We start from the raw sequence: 18852 nt of genomic DNA, 5'->3' as shown, positions 1-18852 counted from the left end.
TGAGTGCTGTTTAGATTTTGTAGGCAAGTGATCAAGATATGAGATAAAAGCCTGGACAAGAATATTAATCTCATATTAGAGACTGTTTAAAAAAGTCCATGGAGCATGGTGCTCTGACAGGTTAGCCCATGGCCAAAGGTGGGGCTGAGGGTAGGGAATGGCCAGCAGGTGAAAGGTGTGAATGTAAATCAGCAAAACGAGAGGACTTTGGGTTTAAGACTTAGAACTGTCACTGCCATGGTGTGTTATTGCAGAGTGAAATTGGCCTGGAATAAACAGGGGTAATATGAGCCCTTAACTTATTTTCAGGTGAGAAAGTAAGTTTAACTTTCATCCCTGTTACTTCTAACTCATCCCAGGCTGAATATTTCCAGGTCGCAATTGCAGAGAGTAAAAGCTAAAGCAGAAATAATGTATGGGAACTGAAACAACAGATGTCTGGACAGCATTGCAGAGCTGTGTCACTGCCTGAACACTCTGCAGAGTTTGTAGAGGACCTGACATCAAGGAGGGAAACCCCAGAGTGCTTGCACTGGGAAGGAGGAGTGGTTGGAAGAGAATGGAAGAGAAAAAGGATGGAGAGAAAAATGGGTTGGGTTTCCTCAAGCCTGCATAAGGATAGGGTAAAAAGTTGATTAGCGTCATTTAGGCAGAAAATTAGTAGTAAGAAAGGAATTAATATTATGGTTGTCAGGGCTAAGCTGATGTACAGGAGAAAATGTGAGGAGTTGCACAGCAGTGTCACATGTATGTTGTAAACTGGGAAGTGGAAGAAGTTGGTCTCACAGGTGGTTGTGGGAATATCTGATTGTGGGATGGAGCAGGCAAACAGGTATGAGCAGAAGATCCAACAGCAAGCAGGTCAGCAATGTGGAAACTGAGCTTGCTGAGGAAAGGGAGGGAGGGGCAGAAGCTGAATCTAGAGCTCTGGCCACTTCAAAAGGAAAAGGTCCAGTTTTGCTAAGTAATAATGCTCCCGAAGGGCATCTGGGGGTTGTTTACATCTTGGTATAAGAATCATATAGGGATTTAAGAATGAGGCATTTGAGACATCCTGTCACACTATGGCTGGTCATTGGACTTGTGTGCAACTTCAGCATCAGCAAAGAGGCTGGAATCACAGGAGATGGTGCTGAAACCTCTGTGCTGAACTCCTTTGGGTAAACTGCTGTTTTTGAAAAGTATTTGAAGAGTCTCAAAGAAACACCTGCAGTTTAAAGTCACAAGTACTTAAAGTGATGCTTCCTAAATCCAAATTGTCACTGTGTGCCTTGCAGTCTCATCCAAAACAAAATCATGTCTTTTGTTTTAAAAGGTTTATCTTCCTCAGTGGAATATCAGACAGTAGAGTTGGAACGTGAGCTTGAAAAAGTGAGAAGCAAGAAAACAAATCTAGGTAATGAATTTTCTAGTGTTACATGTATATTGTAGTTTACTAAATGACCTTAAGGTGCTGTGTTTAGTTTGGAGCAGTTGGTTGATTAATTCCAGTTTGTTCTGAACTAAATTTGTGCATTTGCAAATACATTACATTAAATCATTGCACCCCTCTGACAAAAAAAATTAAGTAAAGAGTCTGATTTGGATCTTATTTTTAACATTATTTTAGAGAAATTGTAACACTTCTTTGCATGGAGCTTTTCATGTTTAATATGCTTATGAATATTTGGGCTAATCTAGGACATTACTTTCCTTTTTCTGTTTGAATTATTTCTGTAAAATTCAAACAGTGTTTTCTTTTCTTGCACATGTGAATGATGTCCAGTGAAGTTAGTTCTGTCTTTCCTGCCTTACAAGAGGAAAATACTGTTTAAATATCTGAAATTCTGTTTTGTCTGTTTAGGTCATGCTAAAATACACATGTAAACAGTGTATTTGTAAATTCAGCAGATTTTAAACTTTGTGGAACTGCTGTGTACTAGGGGAAGAAAAATGTTAAGAGGAAACATGCCTCTTGGAAAAATCTGCTTGTCTCTGTCTCCCCAGCCTTTCTCTATAGAGGTTTCATATCTTCTTATTAGTTCATATCTTCATATTAGTTCTTATGAACTAATTGGCATTTGTTCCACATCAAGATACTGTTATTACTTATATTTATAGTGAGCTTATGGATAGCTGAATGATTCTCCCTTGTTTTATTCTAAGGTGATCTATAGTATTAGGCTTATGTTTTTTCTCTTCTGAACAGAACGGAGGAAAAAAGCTTCTGCTTGGGAAAGGAATTTAGTTTATCCAGCTGTCATGATATTGCTCCTGACTGAGACAGTAAGAATTTTCCTTTTTTTTTTTTCCCCCAGCAGAAAGTATTAAGAGTTCTTTGGTTATTTGAGGGAATAGTTTTAAATTTTTTGAGTGAAGATTGTTTAAGCAACAATCTTGATATTCTATTCTTGTCTGTTTAACAGAAACTTGACATTATGGAGTCTGGTGAGGATAAATGTGTAGATTTTAAAAATGTGGTATACTTTTCAATAACAAGACTGTTTCTACTTTTTTGTAGTCCTTTTCAGTTCTTTTAGTCGCTTTCAACATTCTTTACCTGTTGGTTGACGAGACTGCAATGCCAAAGGGATCAGGGGTAAAGTAATCTTCTCTTACAATTTTTGTAATTTTAGTAAAGCTTTGGAGGCCTTGCAGAAGTGCAAGTGAGAGCTTTTGCTTTAATAGTGTGGAAACTGATGAGCCTTAAACTTGACTTTGCTTCTAGGTTTCATTCCTGCCCACACAAACATTTATTACATGTCATGCTGTAGCGAGTTCTTACTAAAATAGTGCAGAAGCTTTATGTAGATACAGTGACACACTAAAGCAGATCAATAATCTGGAGTTTGCAGTTCTGTCTTTGCAATGCATTTCACTGAGTTTGAAAGCTGCTGGTGCCATTGCAGAGGGTGAGACATCAGAATGCCCCTGACACACTGAGTTGAGAAAAGGCTATATTGCATATAAAATGTGACATGTTTTGCTCTTGGTAGAAGTTAACTTTATGAACTGTTGCATGTATCTTATTTAATTATGCAAAGTATCTTTTTTCCTTGTAGGGACCTGGAATAGGAAATGCCTCCTTATCCACCTTTGGCTTTGTGGGAGCAGCACTTGAAATAATTTTGATTTTGTATCCTTTCTGAAAGAATTCTGTCTGTTAACAAGTATTCTGTCTAGTTTTCTGGGACACTGCTAATACACTAAGACACTAGCCTGGAAAGAAGAAAGATGGGTCAGTCCTTCTCAAACACTTGTTTTTGTTTCTTTAGTTCTTAAGACTTTTAGGAGACTACTGAGAACTTGAGTGAAACTTGCATTCCTTGGAGGTTCCTTTTTTCCTTGATTCTCACAGCTATCTTATGGTATCTTCTGTCGTCGGCTTCTACAGTCTTCGTTTTTTTGAGAATTTCACTCCCAGGAAGGATGACACAACTATGACAAAGGTAAGGTACAATCTGGAATGGGGATGGTCCCCTCCTGTCTTTCTTGCCACCCAAGACAAACTGACTCTCTTAGTAATTGCCCTGAATGGCTCATTTGCAGTGATCAGTATTTGTTTGTAAGCTGGGTAAACACAAACTGGAAGATTGTCAAAATGCTGAATGAGTGGGAAAAAGGATGTGCTCTGTTTAGTTTGGATAGCATCCATTCACTTGTAAAAAGCCAGGAATGGCAGAGCTTGTTAACTGGCTATAGAAAAGCAAGTGAAAGAACTTCCTTCAAAGAGAACTTATTGCTAATGAGTAACTTTGATTGTGTTAACTGTACTTCAGGGAGCTTGTTTGGGATCTGAACAAAGTGGTAGCTAGAAGTAATACAGACAAAGTAATTCAAATTTGAATAATGAAACTAAGACTGAGGACAGCTATTCAGCAATATTTTGCAATCTGAAGCTAATTTGACTTTCTACAATTTAGCAGTGGCTTTAGAATAACCAATGATGTTACCTAATTGGGAGGGTCATGCCTAGGTTTTTGGCAAAGTATTCTCACAGCTGACATGGAGCAATGATCAGTAACCAAGGAACAGATGTTGAATTTAATTATTTTTTTCAATATGTTTCATTTTTCTTTTTTAAGTAATGGATTAAGATACTTTCGTTATAAATTGTTGGAAGTGAGAAAGTGCGTATGCACACAGAATGATTAAAATAATAAGTAGTAGAGAGTTGGAATGTTCATAATATTTCCTATTGATTGTTTACAGAGCACCAGGAATAGTGTGGAAATAAATAGTGAATATGCAAATGTCTATCTACTTTCAAGTTTACTTTTTTTTTTCCCTTTTGGCTTCTGATAGAACTAGACCTGAAGAAAATGATCCCTTGTCAAAGAAAGTTTCAATTACTCTTTTTAAAGGCTTTACAAGAACAAGACTAAAATCTAACAGCTGTGAATTTTTTCATATTATTTAAAGTAGACAACAGGCATTGAATTGAAAGGAAGCTCTTTGTTGTAATTTTTTAAATAGTGCTAATCCTGCAAGCAGTTACATCCAAGGCTTAAGCTGATGTATCAGTCATCCATTCTAAGCCCATGGAATTGTTCTTTTATAAAACATTCACAGGAAGTAAGTAAACAGTTGATGCTCTGCAACATGGTTGTTTTGAATAATTTTGAATCTGAGCATACATTAACACTTTGATTATAAAAGCATGTGAACACATATTTGATTTATTTCTTGGATCATCTTTGTCTTGTGTAACACTATGTGGAGAGGAATAACTAGAGAAGTCAGCAAGACTAACAATATGTTACTGTAAATTGCTTTAGGTTCAATTTGAAGAATGTGCCTTTTAAGAACTATTCTTTTTCATCTTGACCGCTGTTTTTCTTTGTGTTCCCTTCAGCAATCTCATTTGTCATTTAAATGCTGTTTGTCATTTTCAAACAGATAATTGGAAACTGTGTCTCAATCTTGGTGCTGAGCTCTGCTTTGCCAGTGATGTCAAGGACACTGGGTAAGTGAAATGGAAGTAACATCATAATAAAGAATGTTTAATTAAATAAAAAAAAAAAATACAAGAAAAAAGAAGAGCCTGTAGCTGTAATTTCCATAGTATGGAATTTGCCATCACTTTCAGATGAAAGAGCATGTATCTGTGGCCTTCATTTCTACACAAACATGGACTGTTGAACATACATCTATGTACATGAACTGCAGAACATACTTTCTGAAAATAAAAAGATGCTAAGTATTTTTCGAAGAATATATTATTTTAAGAAGGTCAGATTTGAGACTTCAAACAGGAGATTGTGAGATGAAAAGATAGGAAAACTGATTGTCCAGAGCAGTCTGAAATAGTTTCATGTTCACTCTGAAATTAGAGCTTAGTTCCTGTAAAGAAATAAATTTGGGATTTGGTGTTTGAAATTTGAGGTAGCACTGAATGCAAATGGCTTTTTAAAAACAATGACTCTTCATTTATCAAGTTTTTTACCAGACTACTTTCATTTACCCTACAATAATATGCTTGTATTTTTTGTTAACTTCAGTTTTCAAATTTAACAATTTGAGTCTACCATAGCAGAACTGAAGAACTCCTGATTTTATTGCTGAGGATTGGCAGTAGCATTTGAAGTAGTTAAGCTGTTTTAACCAGTTGGAAAGACATGTTGTATCTTCACTTTAATTAGGTAATCTTCAGCTTGAATTCTTGAAGTTAAATTGCAAGGCTATTACATGTTTTAGGTAGTGCAGAATCCTTGTAACTAATGTGAATTTCATTGGGAACATTAAATAGAACAAAACAAAAATCTTCACCTCAGGCTGTACAAGTCTTAAGTACAAGCTTAGAAGTTTGAGCTCAGGCCCACAGACCAGCAGTGTGTGCTCAGTAATTCTCTAGCTGGTTTTCCTTTCAGGGAGAATACTCTGGAATCAAGAGTAGTTCATGGTTTTCCATTGTTGTAGTGTATATTCTCATGCTATGTGTATCTACAGAAGGGATGGTTTAATAAATAAATCATAAATAATTTCTATAGCAAATAAAAAACCCTCTGTAGTGCATTTTGGAGTGTTGAATCTTAAAATAAGCATTCTAGAACTTCAAAAAAATATATAGTAAAACTCCACAAAAATACAAAAGAGTAATTCAAGTACTTAAAGCAGTGCAGTTTTAAAATATAACCAGTATGATAAAAGTCTAAGAAATGAAATGGTTCTAGCATGTGGAGTCACATGTTGCATAGAAAAATCACAGTTTTAGAATAGAATTGTGACATAAGTTTGTGTCCACTAAGTTCCTGCATTCAAGACTTGTTTAAAAGAAAATAAAATTAATTGTTAATGATCCATGAGATTACCAGTTGATAATAACCAGATTCAGTGGCAGAAAGTGTACACGCTGAGTCCATTGTTGTCTCATAGGAAACAGATTAATGGTAAAACTCACTTAAAAACCAGACTAACAAGTGAAATTCCTGAATAGTTTGCCATAGAGATAAATAAAAGAAGAAAAAAGATGGAACAATTAACACACAGCTAACAAATGCACAGTCACAGCTGTCCAAACAGGATTAATAGAGTGTATTAGAGTACAGTGAGTCATGTGGTGCTTTTGCAGAAATATCAATGTGTGTTGCACTACATGCCACTGCCCTGTGGCACTGAATAGATGAAAAGAAACAAATATGTTAAGCAGATTCATAGTCTTTTCACTTTATTAAAAAAAGTGAGATTCTAGACTATACAGAAAAAAACTAGACTTTATCCTTATGGGAAAGGTGAAAAAGCAAAAGTTATCTAATACATGCACTGACCTTTTTCAACATTTAAAAATGGAAATAGTTTCTTACATGTTTCATAGCATTCTAATTAGATATATAGGTGGTGGATATGTCTAATCTGTCATTCTTCTAGAACTCCAGGAAAGTTTTAAACTAAAATAAGTTACTTTACTTAAATAAGTTAACTCCTATTTTCCCAGAACTTTTCAGCCTTTTAGTAGCCCTTCAGAAATATTTCCCACCAGCACCATATTGCTAATTGCAGAGAAACAAATTAGGAACAAGGCACTTAAAGTCAAGAATACAAAAGCAAAGAATTCCAGAGAAAATTGAACTTTCTAGTATATGGAAGTTTTCCTAGAATTCTACACTTATATACATATATTATGTGCAAGTAAATGGGGATTTAAAATTTATTTGTGTGTACTAAAACCTACTATTTGTTTTTTGTTTAATAGTTTATTTGGTAAAATTCCATCAGCTTTTGTGTATATATTTGTGCCACTAGATATGCAAGTTTTTGTTCAGTTACTGAAGACTTATTAAAAGTCTTGGTTTTTTTCTTTGTGGGCTCAGTAGATACTGCTTCTGTAAGAAGGACATCAAAACCTTTTTAACCTTTTTCTCCCATGAGTTTACAGACTGTTTCTGTGTCACTTTTCTGATGAGCAGTGAATGACTTTTTCTATTTGTAAGAAGAAATTGACTGTAATTTATGGACAATAATTTTCCCACCTACTCTAACAGAAGTGTCAGAGTTCATTTCTCTTTGCCTTTGTAACACTGCTCCATGGCTCATTGTTCTTCTGGACCTCTACGTGTCAAGGAATGTTATTCCTTTTCCAGAGAATTCCAGTGCTCTGCCTGTTTTGTTCCTTTTCCTTTAAAGTTTTAGGAGCCTGTATATTCAAACCTAACTTTCTTAATTTTCAAGTGGCTTCATAATCTGGCTAAAACACTGCTGCTTTGGGAATTATAAGGACACTGTTTGCCTTCAAGTGGGAAAGCAGCTCTGTGTTTGTTGTCCTTCATCTCTTTACCAGTTAATTCAGTTTTTTTTTTCTTTCTGTGCTAAGATCTTCTGGGCTTTTTATAATATTTCTCCCTGCCTCTTTTGCTGTTTTGATCAGTGCTTGTTTTGTTTCATCCTTTGAAACTTCTTCTTTTCATTTCAGTATTTTTTCCTTAGATATCAAATTCAATTTTCATGTTTTAATTTAAATGAGTGATGCTGAGTATAAGTAATGTGTATATTTTTTAACATTGTGATAACTGGCATGCAAGTCTCGGGTATGCAGATACAGTGAGATTCTTAAGTGTCAGGTTTACCCTTGGAAGAAGTACAGCTGATCCTGAACTGTGTCTCTTCATTTATTATCACTTTTGAAGTCGGTTTTTAAAAGCACCAAAACACTTCCAAAATAAGATGATAGAAAATCAGGAGCTTTCAGGAGTTTCAGAGCCAGAGCTGCTTTGTGATTGACTCATTTGCTGCTGCCTTTTTAGTTCTGAGAAAGGGTCAGCTTCCTGCTTTTGCACTGTTGTAAGGGCACACTTCCCTCTGACATCACCTATGCCAAAGGTTTTTTGGGAATACAACAGCTTTTGAACCCTAGACACTGATCATGTGGCTGTCATATCAATGTTCCGCTGTGTGTTCAGTGCAGTATTCCATGACACCTGACCAAGGAACAACCTGTGGCTCTTCCTCTTCTGCCTTCTGCCACAGGCCCTACACCTTGTAGATGTTTCCATGTTTCAGAAAAATGTTGTTCACTTAATTACTGATTTACAGACCTTTGATCAGCACAAAGCCCAAGTGTCAGGGTTGGAGGTGCACTGTGAAAAAAACCTGTCAGCACCATCTTTCAGCCTCTTTCCTTCTGTACAAATGCTCCATGGCTGTAGTGGTGGGTGTATCCAGGAGAAAAACTGCAGTTGGAAAGATGTCTTTAAACTTTGGTTTCAAAAGCAGTGCTCTGGAAGAACACTTTAAAGGCTTAGTGTTTACCATAAAATGTTGCAGCTCTCATAGAAAAGTTGTTTGCTACCTGTATTTTTTTTAAAAAAAGCTCAAGGTACATTTCCTTCTTTTCTGAAATGATTAAGGATTTTATAGAAACTGAGGTTTCAACCAATTTTCATACTAAAGCAGACTTTTTCCTAGTTACATTTACTAATGTTATAAGAAGAGTTCTTACCTAGAATAGACAATTCATTTCAACTCCCATTATTCAAGCATTTTACTATGAAATTTAAAAAACATTTTGATAAAGGTGTCTTACACTTTTATAGTGACCAACAGACATTGTCTTGTGTGTTTAACCATGTGTCTTCTGGTGTGTGGTGTATAAGAATTTTGCATCCAAACATAAATGTAATAGAAGGAAATTTTTGCATTTCCTAAAAAAATGTTATGAGTATTTTGATCTAAATCTTGCATTCAATTTAACAGGAATCACCAGATTTGATCTCCTTGGAGACTTTGGAAGGTTCAACTGGCTGGGAAACTTCTATATTGTGTTATCTTACAACTTGCTCTTTGCCATCATGACAACGTTGTGTCTGGTCAGAAAGTTCACTTCTGCTGTGCGGGAAGAGCTCCTGAAGGCATTAGGTAACAGCCCTGAAAATTCTCTGTGTGCTTGAGCACTCCCTGTCTCCACCACTGACACCTTGATGTGCTACTGGTAAAGTTCTGTCACAGCTCACAGAATACTTTTTTTTTGGTGGAAATTTATCTAAGTTAAGGTGTGCAGATGAATAACATGTTGTTTTTTTGAAGAGTCTAGAGCTAAGGTACAAAGTTGATTTCAGTGACATGCCTGTGGTACTTAATGGTCTCCAGTTGGATTTTCAGCCTTTGGAGAGCACAGAAACATTCTCATTGCTATGAGCAATTATTCCACATTAAAACTTCAGCTTGTGTATGGATTGTCTTCCTTCTCCTTTAAAGCAAGTTATTAGTTCCCTATATTTAAATGGAGACTATAGGTCTATAGGACTATAGTCATATATATAGGGACTATAGGTTCCCTATATTTATAGGGAGTTAGCAGGGATCTCAACTTTGTTGTCATACTTTTTTTTGAACATCTGTTCTCAAAATCATTGAACACAATGTTCAGAACCTTAATAACTGGCTGAGTAAAGCCTGTACCTGATATAATAAAAAAAACCTGATCAAATCTTGCATTTATATATCTTGACCATAGCAGAAAGGATTAAAACACATTTAATACTGAGGATAAAATGTTTATTTTTTAATTGTTGTTGCTGCATTTATCTTTACCAACTAACAAAGCTCCTCTCTTTAGATCCCTAGAGTAGTATTTCCTTAAATTGAGAGAATTAATGGTGAAGCTTCAGTGTTTCTTTGTAACTGAGTTTGCATCATCAAGAAGTTACTCATGTTAGTTTTCATTGCTTTTGAAGTTGTGATGCTGAAACAAAATCCAAGCACTTCCCAGGGTGCTGGCAGAATAGCTTAAAATAGTTGTAAAATAATTAGAAATAAGGTGTTTAATAAAAAATTACGGATGTTGAAGGCAAATTAAGAAACATAAAAATGCAGGCATATTAGGGTAATGGTCACTGGATTTGACACAAGCAGGGAGTCACAAACCCTGAAATGTGCAGGTTCCTGGCACAAACTGGGTTTGTTTTCAGTGCTGCACATCACAAACAGTATCTGTTAAAAACTGTCCCACAGAATTCCAAGAATAAGAACCAAAATTTGCCTGTGACCAAAAAATTCACTTATTAGGACTACAAAAAAGGCAGTATTAAGGAAATTTTGTTTTTTTTAGTAGTGCTGTCAATTTTGGAATTCCAATTCCAACAGTGCAAGAAATTTAACTTTGTACATCATGGCACTTCAGTGTAGTCTACACAAAATGAATAAGAAACTCTTTCCAGGTTTGATCTTTAACTTTAGAGACTTGATAGGAGACTTCAGAGAGAAACTATAGCAAGCAAGGAAGGACTGACATCATGCCTCTTTTGAATAAAATATGGCTAAATTTGCCATCTTTCCTCATCTCCCTCCCCCACCCCCCAAAAAGAGTAATTTAACTGCTTGCCTGGGGCAGGAAGTGAGACTTGAATTAGCACTCACCATAGAGAATTGCACAATAAGAACAAATGGCTGGAAACAGATAAATCAGTAATAGTGTAGTCCTAAAAATGTAATTAGACATATAAGTAGTTTAGAGAAGTGATCTGGTCATAACCAATGACATTAAGATCAGAAGTGGGTGATTTATGAAAAGATGTTATAGTTTAAAAGAAACTAAATTAATATTTTTAGGCCATTATTTAGGTCTTTGTAGGCACAGACTCACCTGAGTCTGTGATTTAAGCAGTGGAAAGTTAGGGTTCTCTGTCTTCTTTAATGGATTTTTCTCACTTAAACAATACTGGGGGAATTTCCCAGAAGCAATTCTTACAGGGGGTAGAACAACAGTTCTGGTCTTCAGCAAATGTGAAGTCTGCAGTCACAAAGTAGGATTTGGGTTCTCTGTATTCTTTGAATACCTGTGTGTATGAAACAAGGGGAGTCTAAGTTTTTCCTTATTCTGTAATGTTTTGCAGGATTAGATAAACTTCATCTATCAAACAATCCAAGAGACTCGGAGACAAAGCCTTCTGCAAATGGCCATCAGAAAACACTGTGATTACAATCACCTGCAATCAGCAGAACTGAAAACATCAACCTCATGGCATTCCTGTCATCTCATCAGCATTTTTATATTGCTTTTAGTTGTTAGTTTGGGTCGAGCCTTGTCTTGTTTTGATGCTGTGTGCTTCTGAGGAAGTTAGATGTGTCAGATTCTTCTCTTTCCAGTGAACTTTTGGTCTGCTTGTTTATTTCCCAGGAAGTTAATGCAGGAGGTGCCTTGAAGACTGGAAGCTGAAGAGAAAAAAACATTCCTTTTTATTTGTTGAAAGTCTCACATCTTTATTTTTAGACTTGCTACCATTTGAATGCACAGTACCTCCTGTGTTATACAAACACAGCTATAAAGAATAGCTTTGGGACTTGATTTAAGAAAAGAAAAAAAGAAGAAAACATACACTTGAAGGCCAATATGAAAATGTAAAGTAGCTGGAGTACGTACCCGTGACAGGAGATAAACAGCTCTACTGAGAGTGAGTTAAAAAGGACAGGAGAGATCCCAGTGCTGGATGCAGTAGTCTGTGTCACAGTGCTTTCTCAGAAGGCCAGTGTTTTCAGCCCTCTGTCCCTAGCTCCAAATGCCAGCTTGCTTTACTGGTGGTCAAATGATGTCTTACGGAAGTCCAAGATGAAGATTAACTTCAGTGTTAAATCTGAGCCTAGTATGCTTTGTAAAAAGCTGTGTAGACCCACTGTCACAGTTCTCACACTTCTGTGAGCTGTTGTGCCCTGGAGGTCCCTTCCCCTACCCAGTACCCCCTATGAAATTCTTGATGAACTACTGTGTGTAAGCAGTTCCTGGAATTAATGCAAGGAGCACAGGCCTAGGAGGCTGCAGTTGCAGTTTTCTACCATCTTTAATTTGAAGTAAATTACTCTGAATTTATACTTCAGTTACCAGGATTTCTGTTCGGTGGCATAACCCAGTTATCTGTCACTAGCCTGATTTTTAATGTACACATGAACATGTATATAGGCATATATGTGTAGATATCGTAAATTAAATGCTAAGGTTATAGAGATGACAGTAGGTGGTTTGGTAAGTAAAACACGTGTGTTCAGTCTTGGTAGTTTGAATTTCTGAAGTGTTACAGTTTAACTGCTCAGAGGCCTTAGATTCAAGATGGCATCAGTGGGTGATAATGTCCTTTCTTGTAGCATTTCCTTGCAGCCTTAGGAATCCTTTAAGCAGTTTATAGTAATGAAAATACCAAGTAAGTATTCAAAATCTGGTTGCACTTTTGTCCTGCACAGCCACAACAGACTGGAATGGGGACACCTTCAGTGAGTGCCCCTTCATATGGGGAGCCAGAAAATTTTCTTGTTCATATCCCATTTCTGTACAACAAGTCTGCCTGTCTGTAGTTTGAGTTCTTATATTAATTGGTGACAACTTGGTTTCCAGTGTGGTTCCTAAATAAGGTAAACCTTGTGTCAGAAACTCTTTGGCTGTTCTTGTGAGATGACTGCTCTGGGCCATAGACTTCATTGCTGTGTGAATGTCTGCTTGTTTTTTTCCCCTAAAGTGCTTCAAAAATCAAGCTCCAGTACATATGAGGATTTATCTTTTTTGCAGCTGCCTTTTTTGACTTGAACTGGGGCATAGTGTAAATATTTCTGTAGTAAATATGATGTTAGAGAATTACTTTTTTTTGGTGCGTGTAATTAGTATAAATTCAAAGTTTTTCAAATGACTATTGATGTGTTGTATCAAGTCTTGGAAGAAAAAGTAAAATTACTTGATTTCACTAAGATTTACAAGCATCTTTTCTCTTGTTTAGTGCTGACACTTTAGTGAGAAATCTTTATCTGAGTCAAAGTTCTGCAACCAACAGAAAGCTATAATTAAAAGTTGTTCTAAAATGAGTTTATATTTACAGTGTTGAGAGATAAATTATTAGGGGCATCAGTCAGGTGTTCTCAGAGCTTGTAACTTTATTTACTAGCATCATAGTTAAAACGTGGTGAATTATGTTCTACTTTTTCATGCAAGCTGTTGTATGACCAAAATTGTCCTCATGTCTTAATGGGGCTGGTGAACTGTGTTGTGTGAGGCCAGTTAGCTTTATAGAGGTACTTCTTCTACAGTGCTAAGACAGTTAATACACTCTGAGGAAAATAATATTAGGAATAAACCTAGGAGTATGAACCATCAGGTCTTGCTCTTCGTGCCTTTGGAGAGATGTTTGTCATGGCATCAGTGACCCCAGAACACAGGAAAAGGTGGATTATAAGGTGTGTGTGGCTTCTGCAAGTGAGCTGGGCAGTTACTTCAACTGAGCAGGGGCAGTTCCTGCCAAGAAGCACCCAAATTTCAGGCAAGACTTTAAAATTCCTTCTCCAAACAAATGTTAGGCCCTTGACTATCCCCACCCCTTCTGCTGGATTCTACAGGCAGATGTGTGGGTTAAGGCTATGTTAGAGAAGACTTTACACTGGACTCTTTAGGATGGTTGAGGTGCTGTGTGGTTTCCAAGATGGAGGAGAAATTCAGAACTACCCTGTGCAACTACTGACAGTGTTTTGTTTTAAAATCATCTGCTGACATTGTGACACTGTCTGCATTAAAATATGCCTTTGACCTTGAAAATAACGTGCTTATACAAAGCTTTGTCACTGCATGCAAGATACAGGTCACTGTATACTTTTCACAGAATCATATGGTCACTTAAGTACAAGCAACTGGTAATTCATTAATGGATATTGACAATACATTCCTAGTATTTTGACTCATGTAGAGTCAGGTGGTTTATACCTTCAAGGTATATACAGCTGATCTTAGTAACATTAACATCTGCCTCACTTCTTATGAGGCAAAAAGCACATCAATGCTTCCATCTTCAACTAGATACCACACAAGACCAAAAAATAGATGTAAACTGAGTGTTTTAAGTTAGCTGTTTTTTGGCATTTCTTTCTGTGTTGGTAGCACAATATTAAATGCAATTGCAGAACTTTAATATTTGTGGGGTTTCTAAGCATAAACCACACATGCTTATCACTTTAAGCTAAAAAACAGTAGTATTGGTTACTGTACAAGTAACAGTTTTGCATTCATAGGGAGCTTTGTTTACTGTCTGTATGTGCTGTTTATCTTTGGCCCTGTTCCTCTGATACATTTGACCCTGTTGGCTGTTTTAGTGTCATAGAAATTAAAAATTTGACAAGTTGTTTTCCTTGTCCGGTTCCCAAGTACCACCTGGAGCACCAATGGAGGGAGGGCTGGGCTGCCTATGCAGGCAGGAAGGAGCTCCTGCAGCAGGTGCTTGGCAGAGGGACATGAGAGCAGATCCTGGGGACACATGTCACCAGGAGTGGCACATTGTCCCCTGTGTCACCAGGAGTGATGGGTGCCAAGGGGCTGCAGCCCCTGTCCATCCCACCATGTCTCTGCCACTCACCCCTGAGGTTGTGCAGCAGCAGATGCTACTTGAGGTGCTCACATGTGTTCAGTGCTGTGCAGTGAAGACAAGATTGCCCTTTTCTTAAAGAATTTGCAGGCTAAATTAGGAAGGAATAAAGTAGAAACAGAAAACAGTTGGCCTCTTTCTGCATGTGGATGTCCTTGAGTTCTTGTAGCATGCTCTAGGCGATTTCCCATCTCTTCTTCCTCTCCCAGAAGTGGGGTGGTGGTGTATGTACAGCAACTGAGCCTTACCCTTAGTGGACTGGCATCTCAAATTTTGAAATAACAAATGCAGGAAAACACCTAAGTCCTGTTTAACATATTCTCTGATCTTGAAAATAGCAATTTTTAAAATCAGGGTGAAATAATCTAAACAGAGACAGGACATTAAGGCCACATAAATAACCTATTTGAAAAGAAATGTGTTTAGTTTAGTTTAAAGAAGTGTTGATGTGAACTGTGAAGTTTTAATTGCTTTAATGAAATAAGATTCCCTACCTCCTAGTATTAGGATTTTTGTTGTCATTTTAGTGCTGAGTTGAGACAATGTTGCTTACACTGACTTCCCTCCCCAACCCATGAACACTGAATTTGCTATTAATAAGCTGGCACGTTATTTCAGTCAGATTGTCAGATTTGAACTTTACAAAAATGTAACCTTTGAATTTATACCATTCAGCGAGAGCAAACGAAAGCCACAGCCACCAGCCACACAGTGATACAGCTTCTACCCCCTTTTCTACTATGCCCCCTTGAGACAGACAAAACATGAAATAGGAGAAGAATCCACATAGATTTGATTTATATACTGTAAAAAAACATACCAGACAGCAACTTTAATGGAAGGCTTTTGAAATATTTCACAATTAAAGCACCTAGAACTCTTCTTTCAAAGAGAAGTGTGTATTATTAGTATACAGATGTCAATTGTATGTTCTCTAAATAAGCCAGTAATTCACTGACACTGAAAAAGAATCATCACTTCTTAAAATATTTTTTGGGATTCACAGTGAAACAGTATCTTAGACTTTTAGAGAAGCCTGTGAACTTCTGAAGGTATCTCTGTCTTGACAACAGAAACCTTAGGATGCTTGCTAGTTTTGTGTTAACTACCATATTTATCAGTAACTTTTCAGCTTCATTTAGTGCTCATGAATGTTTTTAATGTACATAGTATTATAGGTTTTAACAAATACAGAAGGTGACTCCAAGCAGTCACAGAGGTAGTGTGAGAAATACCCTGTAAATGCTGATAGTCTTGACATACTGAATTCCAAGCTATTTAGAAACTATTTATGAAGGCCTTATATCAAATAGAAATTAGGAAATGCTAATTCTTAAAGGCTTTTAGGTATCTGAATGTTGATGTGTACCTACTTGAGCATTTTGGAATGCTGCTTCTAGATGTTTGTTGATCACTAACCCCAAGTGCTGCTGTTGCTTTTCTCCCTACCCCCATTACATTAAGTTTTATAGTCGGCATCACTGGATGAAGCTCTTTTCCTGAACAGGGCTTTATTTTGCATTCCTCCTCTATTCCCTGCTTCCATAGATACCAGCTATTGGAGTACTGGGGCACCTGCTTTGATTTTAATGTATTTCTTTTCCCACATAGCCTGTAGAGAGGTATTCCCTAGTTAGAACTGTACTTCCACTACAAAAATGTTCACATTTATTAATTTGTTTTTTACCACTAGATTCCATTTAAGCAATCTTGTCACTAGAGGGTCCTCTAACAAATTACCAAGAGTTCAGGTCAGTTTGAATCATGAGTGAGAGGGTTTAGTCATTGCATATATTTGTGCTTTTAGCTTCCAGTGGTATGAGGGCACAGCCCCACTTCTCAGTGAGGGGAACGAGCTGGTTTGGCCACTGGGGTGCTGGGACTGCAGGGTGGCTCCTGCTGTGGACCTGCTGTGCAGCACATCTGCTGTGGGATGTACAGAGAGACCTCCCTCAGAGAGAGGTGGACACACTATCAGCTCTCAGCAGGTTCAGGGGGTGTGAGGTGCTGAGGTGAGGCTCTTCACCTGTTCTCCAGATTTTTGTATTTCACATGTATGAGCATATTTTGGGCCTTCTCTCCTTGTGAAATGAACATTCAGAGAAGTGGCATGATAGTGATACCTGTGCAGTAGATTCAGTGGGTGTGTTTAAATGCTTAAGAAGAGAATTAGCTGATGTGTGATTTCCTGTTTCCCCCTAAATGATGAGTTTTTTCCAGTTTGGACCAAAATTCGTAGGAGTCACACAATCTCTGTGAGTACTTTCTCCTCCTTGGCTTTATATAACAAAATTCAGTCACTTTTACTTTCTTAAAGGTATGTTTTGAAGTATTTTTGCCTTATTTGATGTGATTTTTGTTCCCTTAAAGAGAAGTGGATAGGAAAAGAAGACATTTAGGTAATGGGATTTGAAATCTTGGTATGTGTGTATAGAACATGTGTACACAAAAAAGGATGTATTTTCTTTCCTGTGGGATTTGGGACCCAACCCCACACTACCTAAATAGAAATCACATGTTGCTCTTGTCTCCACTAAATTTTGTCTTTAAAATTCCCAGTGAGGAGACTGAGGGTGTTCTCAGGGTGCTGCTGGCACCCTGATCCCTGTCGCATGGAATTGGCTTCTTGTGTGCCTAGGTGGCATGACCATAAAAACCCAATCTGAGCTGGCCTTTCCATGGCTGTTGGTGCTGCTGGCTGGGCAGTGATGATGGCAGCAGGTACCTTCACTGTGCATATTCAGGTTTTTCACTGCAGTGTTACTGGTTAATATCACAGTTTACAAAAAAAAAAAAATTATAAATTACGCACAATCTCCAAACTGTGTGAGGCTGGGAGGTGCTGAATGGAACTGGTGGTCCCCTCTTGGTCTGACTTGTGCTTTAGGTTTTGTAAACTCCATAGTCTTGAGCAGCTGACTTTTCTTTCACGTGGATGTATCTGACCAAGTTATAACACAGCTGAAAAATTGTGCTTTGAGTGTTACTTTAATCCCAACAGTTTTTGGGTGTAGATACCTTCTTCCCATCAAACCCTTTCTGGTTCATTTTAGGTCATCCAGAATTATGATTTATAATGGTCTCTGTTGTGGGTATTTTATTGTGTTTAAAAAAAAAAGAAAATATCTGCTGCCTTAGCTTGGCTGATTTTGTTTTGTTTTGTGGAAAGTAGTGGTCATGTTTTTTTCCTTTGTTTGAAATGTTACACTGAATGTTTTGTAGGAAAATTTTTTTTTACTGTGTTTTCAATAAAGGTAAAGTGTGATTTATAACAGAGTTTTGTGCCTTTTTTTTTTTGTTATTAGCAATGAAAAAATAAGAATCTGTGTCATTCTAAATTGTCCTATCTGTAATTGGTATGAATAGTTGTGTTCCTCTCTTCTCTTCCTTCTCCCAGTTTAACCTGCTTTTGAGATTCTCAAATGGTTGCATTTCTAAAATAGCTGAGGTAGGGAATGTGATGGAGATTCTTCTACACTGAGGCATCAGAGCCCTGTGTTTTAAGACAGGTGTGCAATTAACTGGAACCCTCTGCTTTAGGCCAGTGGGGATTGTTTATAGCAAAGTATGCTCATTATGTAATTTGTAAGTAATTTGCAATCACTTAATAGTTTGACTGAAGGGCAATTTTTCCATGTTAAACCCCTGACCAGTATGCTTCCTAAACTGTCTGTAACTTACACAGCTTCAGAGTTTAAATTCCATTTCACAGGAGAGTTTAGGCTGTTTTCAAAGTTCAAGGATCACGTGGTAGAAGGGACCTGGAGATGTTTGATGCATCCAGCTGCACAGGATCAAACATAGCTGTGATATTGCTGGTATTTAAGCAGCCTGGCAGGGGCTATCTGTGATGGGATTGCTGTGCTGTCTCTAGGCAGTATATTCCAATTGTCCAAGATTTCATAACTGTCAAATGTGAAGGGCCCCTTGCCACGCTTCAAGGTTTAATTTTGTTCTCAAACATCCATTGTAAAACAAGTCTTTCTGCTTGCAGCAGCTTTTTCCACACCTGAAAGGTTGGTTACATTTACCTTTATTTTCCACCTGAAAG

At 37.3% G+C, this 18852-nt stretch overlaps 1 protein-coding gene across 5 annotated transcripts in view; it reads left to right on the top strand.

The window, feature by feature from the left end:
* LMBR1 (limb development membrane protein 1) overlaps nt 1-18077 on the top strand; it is a 69502-nt gene extending 51425 nt beyond the window's left edge. For all 5 annotated transcript variants that reach the window (XM_021526554.3, XM_085563586.1, XM_085563602.1 and 2 more), the window contains 8 exons: nt 1316-1396; nt 2189-2265; nt 2501-2578; nt 3042-3115; nt 3338-3428; nt 4879-4945; nt 9169-9330; nt 11307-18077. In XM_021526554.3, coding sequence (XP_021382229.1) covers nt 1316-1396; nt 2189-2265; nt 2501-2578; nt 3042-3115; nt 3338-3428; nt 4879-4945; nt 9169-9330; nt 11307-11389 — 713 coding nt within the window. In that variant the 3' untranslated portion in view covers nt 11390-18077. The remainder of the gene's footprint in view (nt 1-1315; nt 1397-2188; nt 2266-2500; nt 2579-3041; nt 3116-3337; nt 3429-4878; nt 4946-9168; nt 9331-11306) is intronic.
* The last annotated feature ends 775 nt before the right edge of the window (nt 18078-18852 follow it).

Source organism: Lonchura striata, chromosome 2, assembly GCF_050655825.1.
Source record: "Lonchura striata isolate lonStrDom1 chromosome 2, ASM5065582v1, whole genome shotgun sequence".
In the NCBI taxonomy this organism is placed as follows: Eukaryota; Metazoa; Chordata; class Aves; order Passeriformes; family Estrildidae; genus Lonchura; species Lonchura striata.
The sequence above is the reverse complement of the archived record's forward strand: the minus strand, read 5'-3'. Positions and strand labels throughout refer to the sequence as shown.